At 37.7% G+C, this 19,332-nt stretch overlaps 1 protein-coding gene across 1 annotated transcript; it reads left to right on the forward strand.

Annotated features, from left to right (window-relative positions):
* Nucleotides 1–2,753: 2,753 nt before the first annotated feature.
* LOC106742558 (lysophospholipid acyltransferase 2) lies at nt 2,754–19,279 on the forward strand. Its single transcript, XM_014615631.1, has 11 exons — nt 2,754–3,104; nt 11,650–11,795; nt 12,868–12,945; nt 13,960–14,051; nt 15,606–15,717; nt 15,959–16,094; nt 16,727–16,874; nt 16,951–17,156; nt 17,255–17,452; nt 17,560–17,711; nt 18,641–19,279. Exons 1-11 carry the CDS (start codon nt 3,024–3,026, stop codon nt 18,792–18,794), a joined length of 1,503 nt encoding a protein of 500 aa, XP_014471117.1. The 5' UTR covers nt 2,754–3,023; the 3' UTR covers nt 18,795–19,279.
* The last annotated feature ends 53 nt before the right edge of the window (nt 19,280–19,332 follow it).

The raw sequence follows: 19,332 nt of genomic DNA on the forward strand, positions 1-19,332 counted from the left end.
TAAATAAATTTCCTAAAATATATATATATATTGAATTTTATAATGATTATATATATATATATAAATTAAAAAATATATATATATATATAGTTTCCAACCAAATTTTTACTAAAAAATATAGCTCCAACTTGATCAAAGAATCTGAAGAAAACAGTGCGCAACTTTAATTTTTCATTACGCAACTACCTCGCTTATATTGGAAGATTATTGAAGCTGCACACTCGGTATGAATGAAATATGCAATATATTTCATTAAATTAACTTCTTAATTGCCTAATTTTAACAATGGAGACGAATGATAGATTTAGTAGCAACTAGCGAGACAATAGTTTACATATGTATGCTACCGAAGCATCAATTAGCCTATATAAATCTCTTTTAAAGTTATTGCATGCTTTGGTCTTATGGCAATATCAATTAGTAAATTAGTTAATTAGTAATCTTCAATATTAAAAACTCTAGAACAATAACTTTTAAAGTTAACGGAATACGTGAAGTGTTTAAGATCTTTTAAATAATGTACAGTGTAAATACTGAAAGTTTATGATGACTGACCACATGAGCTCGACAAGTTGTGCGGAAATTAATTAAATTATTTGTAATGATACTTTGTTATCAATGAGGAACGTGTTATTAACATCCGCCAATATATCCTCCAATATATTCAGCGTTTCTGCAAGAAGTGCAGTTGCATGTATTTTGACAGCCGACAAATAGGCGTAGAAATTTCTTCTGCAACGTTCCTTCGTAGACGAGATTTTAAAATATGTGAGAATTATACTGTAATTACATATAATTATATGTATATATATATAATTATATATATTTATATATATTTATATAATATTATATAATTATATATAGCTCAAGAATATACTCTGCGGCACATGTAAATATTGTATGTATTGCGAGAAATGTTGTATTTAAGAGAAATAGTACCTGTGCAATCACACAAGTTAGAATGTAAGTTATTTTTCAAATATATCTAAACGTATCGCAATACATAATATAAAAATACCAAAAAAAAAACTCCGTCGTGTGAAATATTTTTTCGACGATCATAAATGGAAATCGTGTTTCTTCGAGCGGTTTGCTTATTCACTTGTGCTAATAATTGAAATATAATATTTGACACAATTGCCAAACACCAAATTGAGTTTTATTTGACGATAAAATTTAACAACGGCCATAAAGTGTCATAAGAATTATAAATAGTCAAGTAGAAAAAGGGCCGTTGATCTTATCAGTTGCGATAAGCGTCTTAAATTGCTCAACCGAATAAAAGAGTGATATGCGATAAGCTCTCGAAGTAATTGAACATACATTATATATCATTAAAATACTATTCCATATTTAATGAGCGACGATAAAAAATGGTTTACTTCAATCTCTTTTGATACCTTATCATATCGCCAAAAACGCTCAAGTAAAAATAGTAATATATTGGACATTTGCATTTAAATGTGAATATTCCTGTTTTAATTTTTAAATATAAATGTTTAATTTTGAAACAAAATATTTATATAGAGGATGTCCTAAAATAAAAAGAACACCTAAATATCTTGTGGGATCTAAATATGGGAATCTAAAAAAGTGAAAAAAATGACCATAAAAGAATATTTTTCTTCCACGGTATTCTTTGAAACCATTCAAAATGTGCTCTAAAAACAATTTTCATATCATTAAAGCTACGTTCGGAATCACTATACTGAGGGTAGAATGGCATTTAATTGACCAATGATGATAAGGAAATCTTTGTTCTTTTTGTCCCGAATGGCCAATGAAATGCCACTTTACTCTTAGTGTGATATTTCCAAATGTAGCCTAAAAGCAAAAAAGATATTTAGGTGTTCATCTTACGCTGGAACACTCTTTATATTCAATGTACGTATATTCTATGTTGAAAGTTTGAATATTCATATTTTAAGATCAAACAACAAAAATTTCCAGAGTCACGTACATATTGATGCATTGATAGTTTTACCTTATTATTTGAAATATTTTTTCCCTCCCCCTCTCATGAAATTTGAATTTTCAAATCTGCGTAATTAATAGATCTGTTTTTTTAGCCGAACTAGTCTGCACTTTTTAAGTGTATTCGAAAAGACGCTATTTATCGTTACCGCGTCATTCTATCGTTGTTGTACATGTAAAGAGTAATAAAGATAGAATGACGCGGTAACGTCTCTTCGAACGTATCCTTTGTCTTCTGAGCGATAACAAGTGTATAACTAAGCGACGAAGGGAAAAGGAAGGAAATCCCAATGCACACTGGAGCGTAGCAGCTAAAAAGAACAGCCCAATACATGCATCCAGCACTAACCCAGAGAACATAAGATGTCGTAAAAACGTTTTTGAGATAATAAAACGTATAAATGACGTCTTTGAAATATCTTTTAGATATACATGTTGTATGGGAAGTTTGCTCACCGATAGCAAGTTCGCTTGGGAACTTTCGCGCTGACAGCATCATTCCATCTTCCTTTAGCGTATAACGAGCGATAAAGACAGAATGACATTTTCAGCACGAAAGCGTCCTAAAGCGAGCTCAGTCTCGGCGAGCAATTGTAGCACCGAGTGCATTCAATGAGTAATCGATTATTCTCAAGAACGACATCGATATCTTCCCAAGTGACAATCGGTGCGCTCACTCCACCTCCTCCGTTCGCGGCGATTGGTCAGCGGCGGCTGCGTGGTGCGATGCGAATATAGGCGAATAGCCACGAGTACCTTCCGCCGAATGCCGGCATGTAGCGGCGGCGGCATCCACGGGCGCTCCGGTTTCGGTTGTAGTCATCCGATCGCACGCACGTTCGCGTCACGTCGCGCCGTCGATTGCGTTGCATACATATACCTGCCCGAGTGTCATCTATTTGGTTACGTTTCGCGCGCGTATCGCGCCACTCGTCGGCCGACACCCCGCGCGTGTCTGTCTCCGTCTCTCTTAACCTTCCGTCTCTTTTATCGCTTATCCCGCGCCTGATCACGCGACCACGACATTGGACCATTTCCGATCGTTGACCATGGCCCCGGCCGTCGACTATTACGATGGTTTTCACACCTTTTCCTGGCTCGCGGATTTCATAGGATTACCGATCGACCAGGTGAGATACACACGCTGGCTGATCGCGCCGCCGGGAGCTGTGAAACGCTCCCGCGTGCCGTTGTCCTCCGTGAGAAAGAGAGAGAGAGAGAGAGTGCGAGAGATTCCCGGGCGGGCGGCAACAGAGAGATATCGATCGCCGCAGGATCTCTCCCCGCGCGCACTTCTCTGTGCTTGGCCGCATCCCTCAATCGAATCAGCTTGATTCGCATCATTGATCCGCGTATCGTTGGATTCCAAGTAGGCGTCATCTACGCTCGCCTCCACTCTCGTTTCTCTTTCGATTGCGCTCGTATTTCCGTCCCGTGACACGAGAAAGAAAAACGAACGAGATCGAAAAGATTCGTGTCGGATTTTCCGGCATTTTCCAGCATTTTCCAGCATTTTCCAGAAACTGTTTTCCAAGCGCGCCTATGACAGTCGCACGATGACGCGATCGTCACGGTTGTTTATTTCATGTTCCTTTTTTTTTCTTTTATGACTCTACGCATAATCCTCGGAAACATAAAGACAGGTCGACTTGCGTAATATATTCTTTAACCCCTTAACGCACAGTTTTTTTGAAAAAAACCGGCCAAAAAAATCAATTTTTTTTATGTAAAAAAATTTTTTTCTTTGCTTTCACATTGTTATTTTCAATTCTCGATTATATTTGAGTGTGAAAAATTATAGCAGCATAAAATACAACGCCGCTCGAATGATCTCGAGTGTGCACAGTTTGGCCTGTTTAGCGCGCTCGAATTAACTCGAGCGTAAAAGTTAAGGGGTTAACTGAGTGGCGAACGCTATGTACACTTTTCTTTGATTAATAATGCAGGATTCTAAATTCAGAATCATGAATTATTTCCAGTAGTCACTATATTATGCTAGTGGGCGTTCTTGCCGTTACATTTTTTTATTACGTTTTTTCTCAAATTTTTAATTATAATCTCACATAACGTCGAGTAAAATCGAGAAAGCACTCGTACGTAGTAGGTAGGTGTCATTTTCCATCGCCAGTGCAATGTATGAAGTTCCGCCATGAATCGCGAAGTAGCCGATGACGTAAACTTCAAAATCGCGTTGTATATATATATATATATATACACGTGTGCATGTATGTAAGGCGAGGTGAATTCATCGCAATGCGTTAGACCATGACGAGATGAACCACTCGTGCGGTTTCGTCATAGAACATCTTTGAAAGCATGTCGTTAAGAGTGTCTACCTCACGGACAACCATAAATTTCGTTAATTTCCGATCCAACGTATAATTTTTTCGTTCCAGTAAGCTTTTTAGTATGCGCTCTATTCCCGACCTCGGGCAAATTGAAATTCGAAAAACTTCTCGTTTCTTCAATAGCACGTAGAGCCTTATGCAAATAATTCCCTGTATAATTAGAGAAATTTAAATATCCCCCACGATCAGTTGGTTCTGCGGTAATTTACATCTATTTTGTTTTTTATCTTTCACGATTAGCATTTCTAGGTCTATTTACATCGCCATTTTTTTAAAAATATAATAATTGGTCATGTTATCGTTGTATGAATCATTCCTTGCATCTTATTTGCAGCTGATAACAGTGATAATATTTAATCGGATGGTGACGATGTATGCAGTCTACCACAAGATATCAAAACATTTCGCGAGATTTTATTTCTCTATTCATTCGATTAACAAGATTAAAATCATTTGATGTACAAAGAAAACCATGGGATGTAAATTACTAAAAAAAATCATAAATTATACAAATTATATAAAAAATTATATAAAAAAATTATTTAGCTATGATGGAACTCTATATAAATGATATTTAAAAGTCTTCGAGGAATTGTAAAAAAGCCAATGGTCACAGAATATTTGCTAAAATAGAAAAATTCTATAAAAAATCTGTTCACACCGAGAAAAAGTTTTTTTCGGATTTAATAAAATTTCTTGAATTGAAGAATTGAACAAATTTGTCTTGATGAATAGAAATATACGAAATGTAAAAATATACGAATGTTTGATTCAACAAATAGGATTGCTTAATTTTTCAAACAATCTTATCAATCTCAAACAATCTTTCAAATATTTTAATGTCATATCTTTATCCAACATATTTCTTTTATATTTTCATCCAAATATTACATCATGATAGAAAAATATTAAAGAACTTTGTTTCAGTAGAAAAATATTTAATATATACTCGGTCAAAGAAAAAGCGATACAGTAAAAGAAAGTTTAGAAAACTTCAGGTATTTGTAACGCAGTAAATAATTATGATACATAAAGCTGGTTACAAAACAAAAGTGTAACTTGTAGTACGTATTCTGAGAAACTTTTACTGCCGATTGAATGGGATGTTTAATTTTCTAATGGCGGATGACAGAATGAGAACCTTTAAATTTATAAACAAAAAATCCGCTTTCCGGAGTTACACCGAGTGAGTTAGTTGACGACGTAGTTTAGTGTGATAAAAAACGTGCGAAAGTTGAAAATCTCCCCTTCAAAATACGTTTTTGCGGAGCAATGTACTGATCAATGTGTAATGAATTAAACCAACGAAACACTCTGGGTGGTGCATGGTAGTACATGGAGTTTACAAAACACCAGGAGTTTAGGATACAGATGTTCACTCTTCAATCGATGACGGCTATTGTTCTTCCCCAGTTCCACTCGGACGAAGTCCACGGCGCATCTTCCCGGTTTCACGTCACAAATGAAACGGTGCGCCGCAAAAAGCGCGAGCGAGAGAAAGAAAACGCGACGCGCTCCTTTAATATCTATTATTATTTCGCGACGGAGTAAAAGCGGCTCATTCATGTGATAATATAAGGGCGCCGGGAGGTTTAAGTTTACCAGCGCACACGTAATGGAATTCGAACGAGGGCGCAACAGGTAATGAAGAGATTCATTTCTCACCCTATGCCGCGTTATGCCGTTTTGTGGTTTTTACGAACCGGCACATTGCCAAAGGGGAGAGACCGTAAGATCTCTCTCTCTCTCTCACACACACACACACACAATCTCTCCTCTCCTGAGCGGGAGAGAAAGCCGTGTTACCTTTTTGCTGACGAACAGTAGTAATTGCACCGCCGTAACGAACTCTGCAACGAGCGGTCGATCTCTTTTTGCGGGCCGACCGCTCTTTGGAGAAACGACCGACACGCGTGCGGAAAATGCGCGCGCTCGCTTGTCCTCTCTATTTTTAGCAACGGGACGCTTATCGTCACGCCACTTTCGGCATCAGCGAAACGAGACGCGATCAGCTGTTCGCACTTGCGATCTCTATATTGCGGCTCCTTTTCATAACACTCCTCTCGCTCCTTCCTAGCGATCGATTCGAATATCCTCGGAGTTCTTCGCTGACTCAAAGTTTGATACACACAAGCCGGTCGCTGGAACGAGTTATCGTCGCTTGATCTTCCTGCGTAAAACAGTGTCTAGGGTAGAGTAAGCTTTAAACCGTAAGCAATTGATCAATCACAGTCGAATGTGAGGAGAATAATCGATTGTGATTGGTCAATTTCTTACGGCTTAGGACTTACTATTGTAGACACCGCTTAAAACGCAATAAAAGCAGCGATAATTCTCCACTAAGAAAGAGAAGGAATAGAGTTGAATCAGTTTTATTATGCTTTATAATAAAATCTGTAAGAACAACAAATGGTACAATATAACGTAAAATGTATATACGGTGCATGTGGAGCAACTTACGTTCAAAGGTGCCAGAAATTAGTTTTTAGCATTTTTGTGATATACAACACTACTGTGATATTAATTTATAAGTAGTTTTTTTCAATTAGACTATATTAACATAAAAATATATATTTATATTCCCAGTTCTGTACATATATCATATATAATATTAAACTGTTGTTTAACTATAAACTAATAATAATGAATTTCTCCAAACAAGAGAAATAAAATTATGCGTAGATAACGAATGTCGGCTATGTTGGTTGATTGCTCTTATTTATTCGAAGCGTGCCGTCGATGCGTATCCGAGGATACGCATCATGCCGATATTTATTCACGTGATCGGCAAACGCTCCGAAGTCACTGCCGCGTGTCCTATTTCTCGGAATTTTTTATTTAGAGACCAGCACGACTCAATCGATGTTCATTCAGCATTTCTTAAAAATTCGAAACCGCGGCTGCGAGCAGACGCGCTGGGATCGTGCGTGCAACAGTTCAGTCTCGAGCAAACACTCGAACGATTCCATTATTTTATTATTACTTTGATATTTGGAAAAAATATCGTGCCTAAAAAATGTATAGACAATCGTTGCAAGAAAAATAAAAATAAAGAGAATAGTTTAATAAAAGAGTAATTAATGAGAAAGTAAGATACGCAATGAGATGAGGATGATTATTATTTACCAATGCTTTGTAAATAAAGATAATGATTGAAAATAGTTAGTTTGAAGGCTGACAATGAGAATTTATTAATGGCCGAAGGCAATGAATTTCAACTCATAATGCCTGAAAGAGAGAGAGAGAGAGAGAAATCTGATTTCGCGGACAATGGAGGAACTTGATTTAACGTCAATATCGAAGGAACAACGGAAATGTTGTGTAGCCTAATTTAGCACGGAGAGCGCTCGGCGTCTACCGGCGCAGGGATCAACGACCCCGTCGTGTAACTCAGCTATCCCAGCGGCGTTTCAAAGTAGAATGAACCTAGTGCCAGGGGTCGCGAGTTAAAACACCCGTGCCGTTAGGATTTGCACAAAAAGAACCTGTCGCTTCCGCGAAACCGTCGCCGTTGACTTTCTTGCAGCGACTCAATTCCGAAAGAACGTCTCCCGGATGAATACCGTTGCAACGATTACGTCATTATTTTTATGCGCCGAACGTGCAATTTAGATAGGCCCCGTTAGAACAAAGACGATCGTTATGCTAGTTTCAATACTGCCCATTGTTTCTCTAATTCCTCGTCGCTTCATCTTTCTCCTTTTCTTTCTTTGCCTCTCGACGCGATGGAGTTTAAGTAACATTCGATCGATACAAAATCTCTTTGTTCAGTTCCCTTTGTCGTACATTCAACGCGTCATTGTTGAAGTAACAATGGTAGATTGATCTTCGGTTAATGTCAGCCGCGTAGACGTCTCTTCTGAATCGGAAACCATTGCCAGGACCAACCGGGAAGTTCAGTCTAGCTAACTTTCTCGGTTACAATGGTCCGGATTCAGCTACGAAACTAGACCTACTGACTTTGCGCTCGTATTCGGTCGCGGAAAACGGCGCGATCGCTAATCCTATGAATAAGTTTGTACTTCCGTCGAATGAAACGAACGAATGGACTTTCTCCGGATGACTCGTTCGGATCACTTGAATATTGCACACGCAGCAAGTCCCTCGAGTCGACCTCGCGACGAATGCGTATTATCTGTCGATGATATGGAGAATACAATTGATATTATAAATCCGGTGCGAGTGCACTTTTTAACAATATTATTGAATGATTCTCGCCAATGTTGATTACATTTCCATCAACATGTATCCGTAGAGATTAACCGAAATTGAATCAATCCTCCGTCCGATAATGATTATTTTATTTAAACGTCAGTGAACTTAAACCAATATTCCAAAAATGAACTGCATAACCATCGCATTATCGCACCACACAGCAAATCCAAGTGTGTTATTTTTTACACACATAAACGTCTAAAGATGACACATTTAATTGAAGCTCTTTCTACATGTTCCTTGCAGTTGTAGCTCACGTTATTTAAAACGTCAAATTGTGTCAAATGATAACACGTCTAATCGTGATTTAATCCCTTAATCTATAATATTGTGTGAGGTTCGTGGTAAGGAATTCAGGCTAAACATAAAAAACACGAGTCAGGTTCGTGGTATGGCCGAACGCTTCGGCCGCATTTGAGCGCATGGCCGAACAGCTACATGGATCACAACGCGTGAGCGACTTTGTTATTGATTGCGGCACGCGCCGTCACGATTTAAATCATAGTGCAACGAGTTAAAACGGAAAAAAATGTAAAAGCCTCAGCTAAAATAACACGGTTATATTCGTAGTGTAGTCGAAATTATCTCGTGCAATAAAATATAAATATAGGTTTTATTTTTTTTACACAATTTATCTGTGTTTTCTTTTTGGCTGATAACAAAAATATTGACAGAAACTTATGCGAAACGGCTTCGATATTTTACAGTTCGGTGAACAATTTTATGACTTTGAACGAGATTGTTCAAATAACGATCGACTCTACGTTTATATTTCTGAATTGTGCATTAAAATATGACATGTTCCACAGGATTGTTCGACACACGTTCCGTTAAAACACATATGTGATCGGAGATGATGTGTGTTCCTTCTTTTTTTCTTCCTACTGTCGCATACGACAGTGCACGCACATAAGAACATACGATGATAGAGATCTTCATATTAATAAGAAACGCAAACAGATTCAGAGATAGCACACATGATATCAAGCAGGATGATTCTTTCATCAGATAAATTAGCGGTACAAAATGAGCAGAACCAATTCTAACTAATATTTTTGTTTGTTGCTTATTTGTTGCTGAAAAGTTGCTAAACGACAAAATTTGTTGCTTTGTTAGGATTCTTTTTATGAAGTTCCGCTAAGAAAAAGTAAGTTAGCGGAATATATATATAGCAACGGAATTCGGCATAACACTAATATAGGAATTTATTGATAAGTAGCTCACATAATATATTTGTCCCGAATTTGTTGTTCGCGAAATAAATTTATACAACGGCAGAGAATCTCTCAGTATGCAAACGTTCTCCGCTATTGTTTAGAATGATTTCGCAAGCAATAAATTCAAAACTATTTCGAAAGCAATAAATTCAAAAAATACTCAAAAATAAAATTTAAAAAAACAAGTTGTTTTTTTTGGCAATGTTTTAGCGACAAATAAAAATATTAGAATTGATTTTGGTCATCTTGTTCCGTTAACGTACAAAACGTACGATTTTTCGTCATTAAGGACATTCGGATCAATGATGCATCTTCTGAGCGAGACGTCGAGACTTTCTCTTACATCGAAACAAAATTCGCCTTCTCTATCACGTCACCGCATTATCATATTTCTTCCATGTGTTACCAGTCACCCTCAAATCGTCATCACTTGCTCTTATCTACAATACAACAGCTGCGCTATTCCGTATGCTCCAATTATCCATATAATTAGAGAAAAATTGATAATCTAAACATGAAAATTTTCCTGAATAGAAACTCCCCAACTTCCATGCGAATCAACCTCGTGCGCACAAATGTTCTGTCGTCATCTTGACACATTGAGGAGATGAAGGGGGGGGGGGGCAAGATTCAGATGATGACCGATTGAAAGGTGAAGCTAAAACGGGAATTCCTCGTTATATAAGCCTAAAAATAAATAAAGATGATAAATAAAAGATAAACGAAGAAAAGAAGTATTACTATTATTAGATATTGCGAAATTGAAAGAAGTGCTCCAACTAAGTTTTTAAGTTAAGTCGAATGTGTTTGAGTTCGTCCGTAGAGAGTGCCGAATTTTCAGTGGCGATATTAAGGTTCTCTACACAAGTTTATTACTGGCAAAATATTTTCCTATAACTTTAACTAAATAATTAATGTTAATTTTAGACGAAATTAAGTCGTTTACTCCCACGCCGTCCCCGCACCAACATCACAGCGCAGAACACCGAGGCTGTTCGAGAACTCATCAAAAGCGATCAGCACGGTGCGGAGTGAGCAATGTTTTCAACACGCTCCCGTCCTTTCTTAAATTCGTTACACCACTGCTTCACCCGAGCCCATGAAAGTGTTCTTTCCCCGAACTGTGGGAGTAAACGGCGCCGAATTTCAGCAGCATTTACATTTTCGTTGACGAGAAACTTAATAATAACACGTTGTGCAACTGCGGAGTGTACCTCTTTCTCGCTCATCGTAATTGCTGCTGAGAATAAGAAGCACGTGGCGCGCCAACGTTATTATTGCCTTCCATATGACCCCCTTCCACTGTCCAAAACGTTGCAGACCCTTCACGCCGCTGACGGGCGCGCAATTAAAAAAGGCTCGTTTATATTTGATCCACCCTTGTATATATTATTTATTTCTTATTTTTCCTTATTAATATTTTATTTATGTCAGTTGAGCTAATATAGGTACATAATAGAAAATGGTATATAAATATATAATTTTTTTATTTAAATATGTGTATATATGTACATGTATCGCGGGTATTACAATAAATTGTAAAATTCCTATGGCTACATTTTCAAGACAAAACAATGATTTTGAAACTTTGGTACGATATCTCTATATTAGTTCTTAATACGTAATATACGTAATATACGTAATACGTAATAGTTTTTCATTAAAATCCTAAATATGATTTAGTAAGAATTAAAAATAAGACATTAACCACAAGGAATATCTATAAAAAATGTTATCTTTAGTTGCGAATGTCTCAGCTTAATACTCAGTCGTTTTCGAACTTGACAGACTCGTAGATAGTATTTCCATCAATATGCAACTAAAATTTAAAGGGATTTCCAAGAAAATGATTTGACGGACCAACTACCTTAATGAATTCATCGTCTCCTTTTCAGGTAAATTTTGTCTTGACGCAATTCACAGCGCTCATACTAGCCGGACTATTAAGAACATCTCTGAGCTCCATCGCCACTACTCCAGCTGCCAGACATGTCTACGGTCTCACTATTGGCCTTGCTCTTGGATATTTCTGCTTTGGCAGGTAAGCCTGTTTACGGAAGTAGTTTGTCGCATAGAATTTGAACCGAGTGGATTCACGTGAAAAAAATATGTATGAGTAAATATGTATAATTCATAAAGTTTCTCGATATCGTCTTTTGCATTTCTATGAAACCTTGTTCACCTTACACCGATATTCAATATTCCCATCAGTTACCGTCGCAAAGCTCATACATATATGTACATAGAGAAAAAGGTTTCTTTGAATTTAGTGCACATGTTTAACTTGTATTTGTTTAACATGTTCGCTGCCACGTCTCTCGGGTATAGTTTGTTCTACTAAGCCATCAGACGTGCTATCTGCTTTATTCACAAGCCAAAGGTCCAAATTAATGTGCTTATACTATGGATTAACTCGTGCTTGACATAGGAGGTCGGTAATCGGCATACGAGTATACTCATAATTGGCAGCGAACGTGTTAATATAAACAACATAATTTAGTATCAAAATAATATTTCGTTTAGAATAAAAAAACTTTATTTCATTATATATTAAACATTGCTCTACTAAAATACACAAAAAGAAGTTCTTTAATATTTTTCTAACGTAGTGTTATCTCTTTAAAATAATTTATTATTTGTGACAACCATTATAATATTTGGATGGAAATACTAAAGAAATATGTTGGCTTGACGAAAGACATTTATAATTTGAAAAATCAAACAATCCTGTTCGTTGAATCAAATATTTGTTTGTTTTCTCTATTCCGAAGAACAAATTTGTTTCGTTAAAGAAATATTATTAAATTCAAAGAAAACTTTTTTTTGCATATGTTTCCAGTTTTAATTAGAATATTGTGCTTCATTGAAGAAGGTTGTAATAGGGGACTGGAACGCCTGAGGATCTTTTGTTTGCTATTATAAAAGAATGTCTCACAACTGTTTATTTGCGTCGGCTCTTATCGGCCTTGGGTAAATTTCGTGATCGTTTAATCTTATATGCCTTCATATAATTGCTGATAAGACGAAGTCTTCTTTTAATCCTTTACAGTTATATCGGATAGACGTTTGTTTGTTTTGATGAGAAAACTCAGCTGTCGATATATGTTTTGCAGGCAGGCGATCCATCTCACTGGTCTTCCTGCGCTATGTTACATAGCGATGCGCACACAAAATCCCCGCAATATGCAGAGGTGAGGAAAAACGAGTATGAACGCCTCGCGTTACGAAACGAAAACATCGCTTAGACGCAATGCTTAAGTAGACATAAATCAACCGATCGCGCTTTTTGAATCTATAATATCACGCGTGCGACATCGGAAGATTTTAATTGCACGTACACGCTTCATCGGAATTTCGTCAAGATGTCGACAAGTTCGCGTGCCCAAGTCCGGATCTGCAATAGGTGTGGTAAGCCTTCAGCTTTTTGCTCTAAGCACTAAATTGTAACATAATTTCAGGCAAAAAGCGTGTTTCCAGCGCTAGATGTCATAATTTCAAAAATTTAAACATTCTTACGACGTTTAAAGTGCGGGAAACGCTTTTTACCAAAAACTACGTTGTGCTTTATTGTGTAAAACAAGCTAACAAAGCTAAAGGTTTACTGTACTTATCGTCAAGGTTAGGTCAAAATACTCGTTATCGTTACTTATTATAATTAAAAACAAGTCGTTACAATTTCCGTTACATTTTTATCGAGTTTTCAGGGTCCTTTCTTTTGTATTCGTTTCTGTTCGCTTTATATACTTATGTATATATTGCACATATGCAAAATAACGATAAAAATAACGATTATTCGTTACCCAAAGAAAATATAACTGTGTTATCGTTAATAATAATTAATAAAAAAATGCGACGTCACTACCAAATTGTTGCTGAAAAAAGTAACTGTAACGACGTTACAAGTAACGCGTTACTTCTCAACCCTGCTTATTGTAAATCCGGATTGATTTATTTGAAAAGCTGCAATGCCACTGAGATATCACTGTATATACTTTCACAGCGCTAATAAAAGCAGAAATGTGTTACGTGGCGCGCGATGTATCGTTGATAACAGCGATCAGCCGATAGGGTACAAAGTACACTTGAAGATCATTTGCATGTTCCATGATCAGACAAATTATGCGCTGCCGTAATATTTGATAGGCATGAATAGCGAATGAACAATAACTATTCAAACTTGACTCGTCCATTTCAATGTGTTTCAGGGTCGTCCTCGCAATAGCGTTGATCTACTTATCGTGCATTCACTGTCACCGGCAGATCTACGATTACGGATCGTATACGCTCGACATCACCGGTGCGTTCAACTCACAATCTCGCCAGGTTCAATTCGCGTTCGTTTAATCTGTCTTCCTTCGGAGCGTTTCGTCGATGGGAGGAAGGAAAAGATCGTCAGCTCGCTTGTCATCCTCTGATATCTTGATTCACGCCGCACAGTGATCGACGAAGTATTTAAGTGGAAGGAATAATTTATTGTTATTTTGAGTAGCAATTATAATATTTACGTCCTCATTGCATATATGACGTGTTGAATATTCATAAAAAATTGCTTTGTTACTGTGATCAAGTACAATCCCTGGCCATATTAATTATTAGACGTTCTTTGGTTTTTTAATAGAATACAGATTATGAGGAAAAGAAAAGCTATCAATTTTATGTTTACTCGATTCGAATAATTTTTGGTGTCAAACAGCGTTTTTACCTCTGCAACTTTCTGAAGTGTCAAATCACTTGTTTTACCCTATACTTTTTATAAACAATATTAATATTTTTCATACAAAAATTTATTTTTCTTAATAAGCAAGGAATTTGAAGTTTCAAGTCACAAAGAAACAAAAATAAAACTAAATTTTAATTGATACACTTTCAAAATACATCTATTCCCGTTATTATCAACAATACAACTAGCGCGGGTTCATTCACTTTCACGTTCAAGATCATTGCAACAGCCGAGTGAAATGACGTCATAAAAAATATTTTTTATAGAATAACGGTCCCTTAACATAATTCGATCGTAGATAAGCCGTATTATAAAGTTGGTCCTCGGAAGTCAATGAAATGTAAAAACTTAAGCTGCGTCTAATAATGTTACCAGGGCTGTATATATAGTCAGTCATAAAAAGGTCGTGATACTTTTTTTCAACGAGTTTCGCAACACATCTCATACATATTTAATAGGAAAATGTATCTACCGAGAATTGTTGAAAAACAAATTCTCCTATTAAACGAAACGCATTTCGAAACACGTAAGACAAGAAGTGTTACGACCTTTCTCTGACTGTCGTACGAATCGGGTTGAAGGACACGGAAATTCCTTTAACGGCGGTATATCTGCAACGGCAAGCTGCGAATTTGCACTCGTGGCTCATAAAGCGAGATACTATTTCTGAAACGTAAAACGTAAAAAATATCTTAGCGATGTTGTCATTCTTTTCTAGTCGCACGATGACGTAAGTCGCACGCTTCAGCTCAACGCATTTGTTTGTTTGGTACGAACCGCTGTACGGACGGATGCGATTTCTGATATGTCACTTAGGTGTTAATACAGACTCGTCCGCCTAAATCGCTTCTGTCGATCACTGGCGCCTGTTTACGGTCCACGTCCGAACGCTGGTTCTTGTTTTCTTATTACCTTCACGAGCGGTGTGTTTTACCGCAAATCGAGTCGCACTCAACACGATGCAGTGCTGCACGCGCGATACTCAGCAGTATGCACGATATATCGATTATTGAGCGGCTCCATTATGCACATGCCAATGCGCCTCGTTTGCAAATCTTTCGGCCGCGATAAGTTGCCGTTATTATTTCGCCGAGTTGCTCTTGTAAACCGTATGTGGGCGTGTCTTTTCAGGTCCCCTCATGGTCATAACGCAGAAAGTAACTAGTCTAGCCTTCAGCATTCACGACGGGCTTACGCGACGCGAAGAGGAGCTGACACCGATGCAGCGTCATCAGGCTGTACAGTGAGTGCACGTGCTCTTTTAAACGCAGGCCCCGCGTGTGTGCGCTGCGTTATTTATATCGAGCATAAAAAAATATGTAATGAAGAATGTAAAGCACGTCGAGAGAGTAGTAGGGCCGGCTGCTGCCAGCCGGCCTCCAACCCTCGTCGTGTGCAAAACATGTAAAGTACATAAGCATGCGGCGAGAGCCTCCCGCCTAGACGGGCCGAGGGATAATGTTCCGTCGACGTTGATATTGCAGAAAGATGCCGACCGCTTTGGAATACTTCAGCTATGTCTTTCACTTCCAAGCTCTCATGGCTGGTCCAGTGATATTTTACCGCGACTACATCGATTTTATACACGGACGTCACATGCCCGGCGCAACATCTCTGGCCGTAAGGATATTCCGTCTTAGAAACAGATAACTTATCGATATTACGTGACCTTCTCGTGATATATTTCACATTGATCTTAAAGTAAAAAGTCAACGTCGCGCCGTTATCTCGAGTCGCGAAGTCGCGCAAATAACACAAATCATTGAGTAAATAACATCTGCAATAATAGTGTACGGTATAGTTTATAACTTATATATATATGCCGATGTTGCGGTGATAATCGTGTGTCTTTCCTCTGAGAATGGAAACTTGAAAAGTGAAAGCTTTCACGTGAAAAGTTTCACATTCCTATAATTCGAAAAGTTATATGATCGCTCAAATTATCGAGTTCACGTGGGATTTTTCACGTTTCCGCCTCTGAGGGAAAGTTATACGACCATTACCTAAGAATTTATTCGATGAATTGAATCTCGCGTCGCTCTGTCAGTCGTTTGTCAGTCGGATGTTAGCACACTGGAAGTTACATTTTATTCTAATCGTCAGAAAATATAAAATTTAACGCTTTTTTCTAGACTACATTTTTCTAGAAATTCACGAATTTGTCCATCCTTGAGAAAGAAACAGGAAAAGTCAGCGGAAAAATGGAAAAATTCCGTTTTTTTTTCAACTATAATTATAACGTTTGATTTTAGGGCTTCTACGACAAAAAGAGTGAAGTGTCCGAGATCGTGTTGGAGCCATCTCCGACATTAGTCGTCGTGAAGAAGATAACGGCAAGTTTAGTATGCGCCGTTGTATTCATCACGTTCATTCCGGCCTTCCCGATACAACGGGTCAAAGGTTCGTTCGCGTCCGCTTGCGGTATCCTCCCTTGCAATACCTGCGCCCGCGAATAATGAACAATTTTTCATTCCAGAGGACGAATTTCTGGAAAACACAACTGCCGTTTACAAAGTATGGTATTTAATGGTAGCCACTATGCTGGTACGTTTTAAGTATTATTACGCTTGGATATTCGCCGATGCCATATGCAACAATTCCGGCTTCGGGTTCAACGGTTTCGACGAGCGCGGCAATGCGCGCTGGGACGCGGCGTCCAACGTCGACGTTTATCAGTTCGAGGTGCGTTGCATCGCTTTTACGACGAGTAAAGTCGTAATGTTATTTTCAATTTCGTGCTTCTCGTCCGATCGAGCATTTAACGCTCATTCCATTTCCAGACGTCGCTCAATTTTAAGACCAGCATCGAGCACTGGAACAAGCGCACAAATCTATGGCTGCGATTAGTGATGTACGAGCGCACCAGTCGCAATAAAGTATTGTATACGTATTTCCTCTCCGCTCTCTGGCACGGTTTCTACCCCGGTTATTACCTCACGTTCGCCAGCGGAGCGTTCTTCACTGTTGCGGCGCGTATGGTTAGTATACAGGCGAACAATGTTCTGTTCCACTGACTGTGAACAAGTTATCAAAGCCGCCGATCTTAATGTATATTACTTTAACATCTTATCTTTACGCGTAATAGATTCGTCGTTACATTCGGCCGTTGTTCCTGGAGTCTGAGCGGAAGAAAACCTTCTACGACGTATTAACATTCATCGCTACGAGAGTTGTAATGGCCTACGCGACGTTCAGCTTCGTACTGTTGGAGTTCGTGCCAAGCATCAATATGTACCTGTACGTATCGGTGAAATTTAATAGCTGTTAGCTAAAATATATAGGTGAGGCAATAAGTACCATCCAGTGAACACCAACTAATGGTAACATTACAATAAGAGACTGAATCGAATGAAAATATCGGTCCAGTTCTGGTTCCGGTCTACTAAAATATTTAATGAAGGTTTCGGTTCCGGTTTTTTAAACTTGTTTCCTTACTGAAATTTTTATTGACTTTATATATATAATATAAAGTGCTTCTCTGACGAAAATCTTGCATCATTTCGGGGCCGGTTTGGACAAATGCTTCTATTTGTCGCTCGATTTTTACATCCATAGTCATCATTATCTTCAGAATAGCATTATACCTTTTATTGAAGACACTCGCAGCAATAAAACTCGCCAATTCTATAATTTTTCGACCCACATATTCACTCTTAAGAGCTGTTTGCCAAATAGTTTTAATGCAACTATTACTTCATTTCGGCTCCCCCGACTTATTTTAAGAGTCCTGACATAATAGATTAAAAGCCGGTCTCTTTAAATGAGCACAATATAATCAGCTATCAATCCTTCATTACCTGCTTGATTTTCGTCCTGCGCAACGTCTCAGAAAATACCTATTATCTCAAAATCAATTTTTTTTACAAAATCGCTTTAAGGGTTAATTTTACATACATATGTTGATTGACATGATTTAAAAAATGCAATAACAAAAAATCGATTTTTTGACCCTTTCTTGAGAAAGACTTTTAATAAAATATTTTTACTTCTTAAAGATATTCTCTCAAAGTGATAACGATTCAAGATATATATGATGATAATTATTACTTATTATATATATTATATATATCAGGAATGTACTTTTCGCGCAATCAGATGCGGGCTTGTCGAAGAAGACGTTCCTGTTACGTGTTCTTCATTAATGTATTTCTTCGTCGTTTTTCTAGGTATTTGTACCTGTTCCCGCATTTATTGGGTTTGATCGCGATGATTATTCTACCCCGTCTAGGACTGTTACAAAAAACGCACAAGCTGGCTGCGAAGGCTGAGATCGACCACTCCGCAGCGGCCAGCAATGGAAACGCGCACAAAACGATGTAGTCTGCGGCGCGACGTTACCGCGACTTACGAAAGACAAATATTTTTTATGGACGTTTTTAATATATATATTATATATATATACATATTATATATATATACATATTATATATACTTATATAAATGTATAAATGTACCTATATAACGATATTTCTTGTTACAACGCATTACAGATGTGAAAGTTTATCAACAACGTACGGCGCGTGTTCGTGTAGAACATTATTATCGAAACCGATGTATCATTTTTATATGACAGATGACACAAATTTTATAATTCGCCTAAATATATGGCCGTTTTATCTACGTCGCAGCTCTGTCAAACCTTGGTCGGCTCTCCTCTCCATATTCAATCGGTGCATCCTGCATGTTGACCGAACGAAAAGGATAAAGTCGAGGTTTCGATAGAGTGAGTGACGCGACGAAGTTGAGGAGATAACAATATTGTAATATTAAAACTGTTAATTTCCATAAAGAGATATGAAAGTGAATACTATATTATTATTGGAGCATTGTGCAGTAGAAACCGCACGCCTGACTCAAA

The sequence above is a fragment of the Dinoponera quadriceps genome, unplaced genomic scaffold (assembly GCF_001313825.1).
Source record: "Dinoponera quadriceps isolate SergipeBrazil2010 unplaced genomic scaffold, ASM131382v1 scaffold113, whole genome shotgun sequence".
Taxonomy (NCBI): domain Eukaryota; kingdom Metazoa; phylum Arthropoda; class Insecta; order Hymenoptera; family Formicidae; genus Dinoponera; species Dinoponera quadriceps.

Coding starts and splice junctions, on each gene's coding strand:
- LOC106742558 (XM_014615631.1), top strand. CDS start 3,024: ATGGCCCCGGCCGTCGACTATTACGATGGTTTTCACACCTTTTCCTGG. Junction 11,796..12,867: donor GGATATTTCTGCTTTGGCAG/GTAAGCCTGTTT, acceptor TATGTTTTGCAG/GCAGGCGATCCATCTCACTG. Junction 14,052..15,605: donor GTATACGCTCGACATCACCG/GTGCGTTCAACT, acceptor GTGTCTTTTCAG/GTCCCCTCATGGTCATAACG.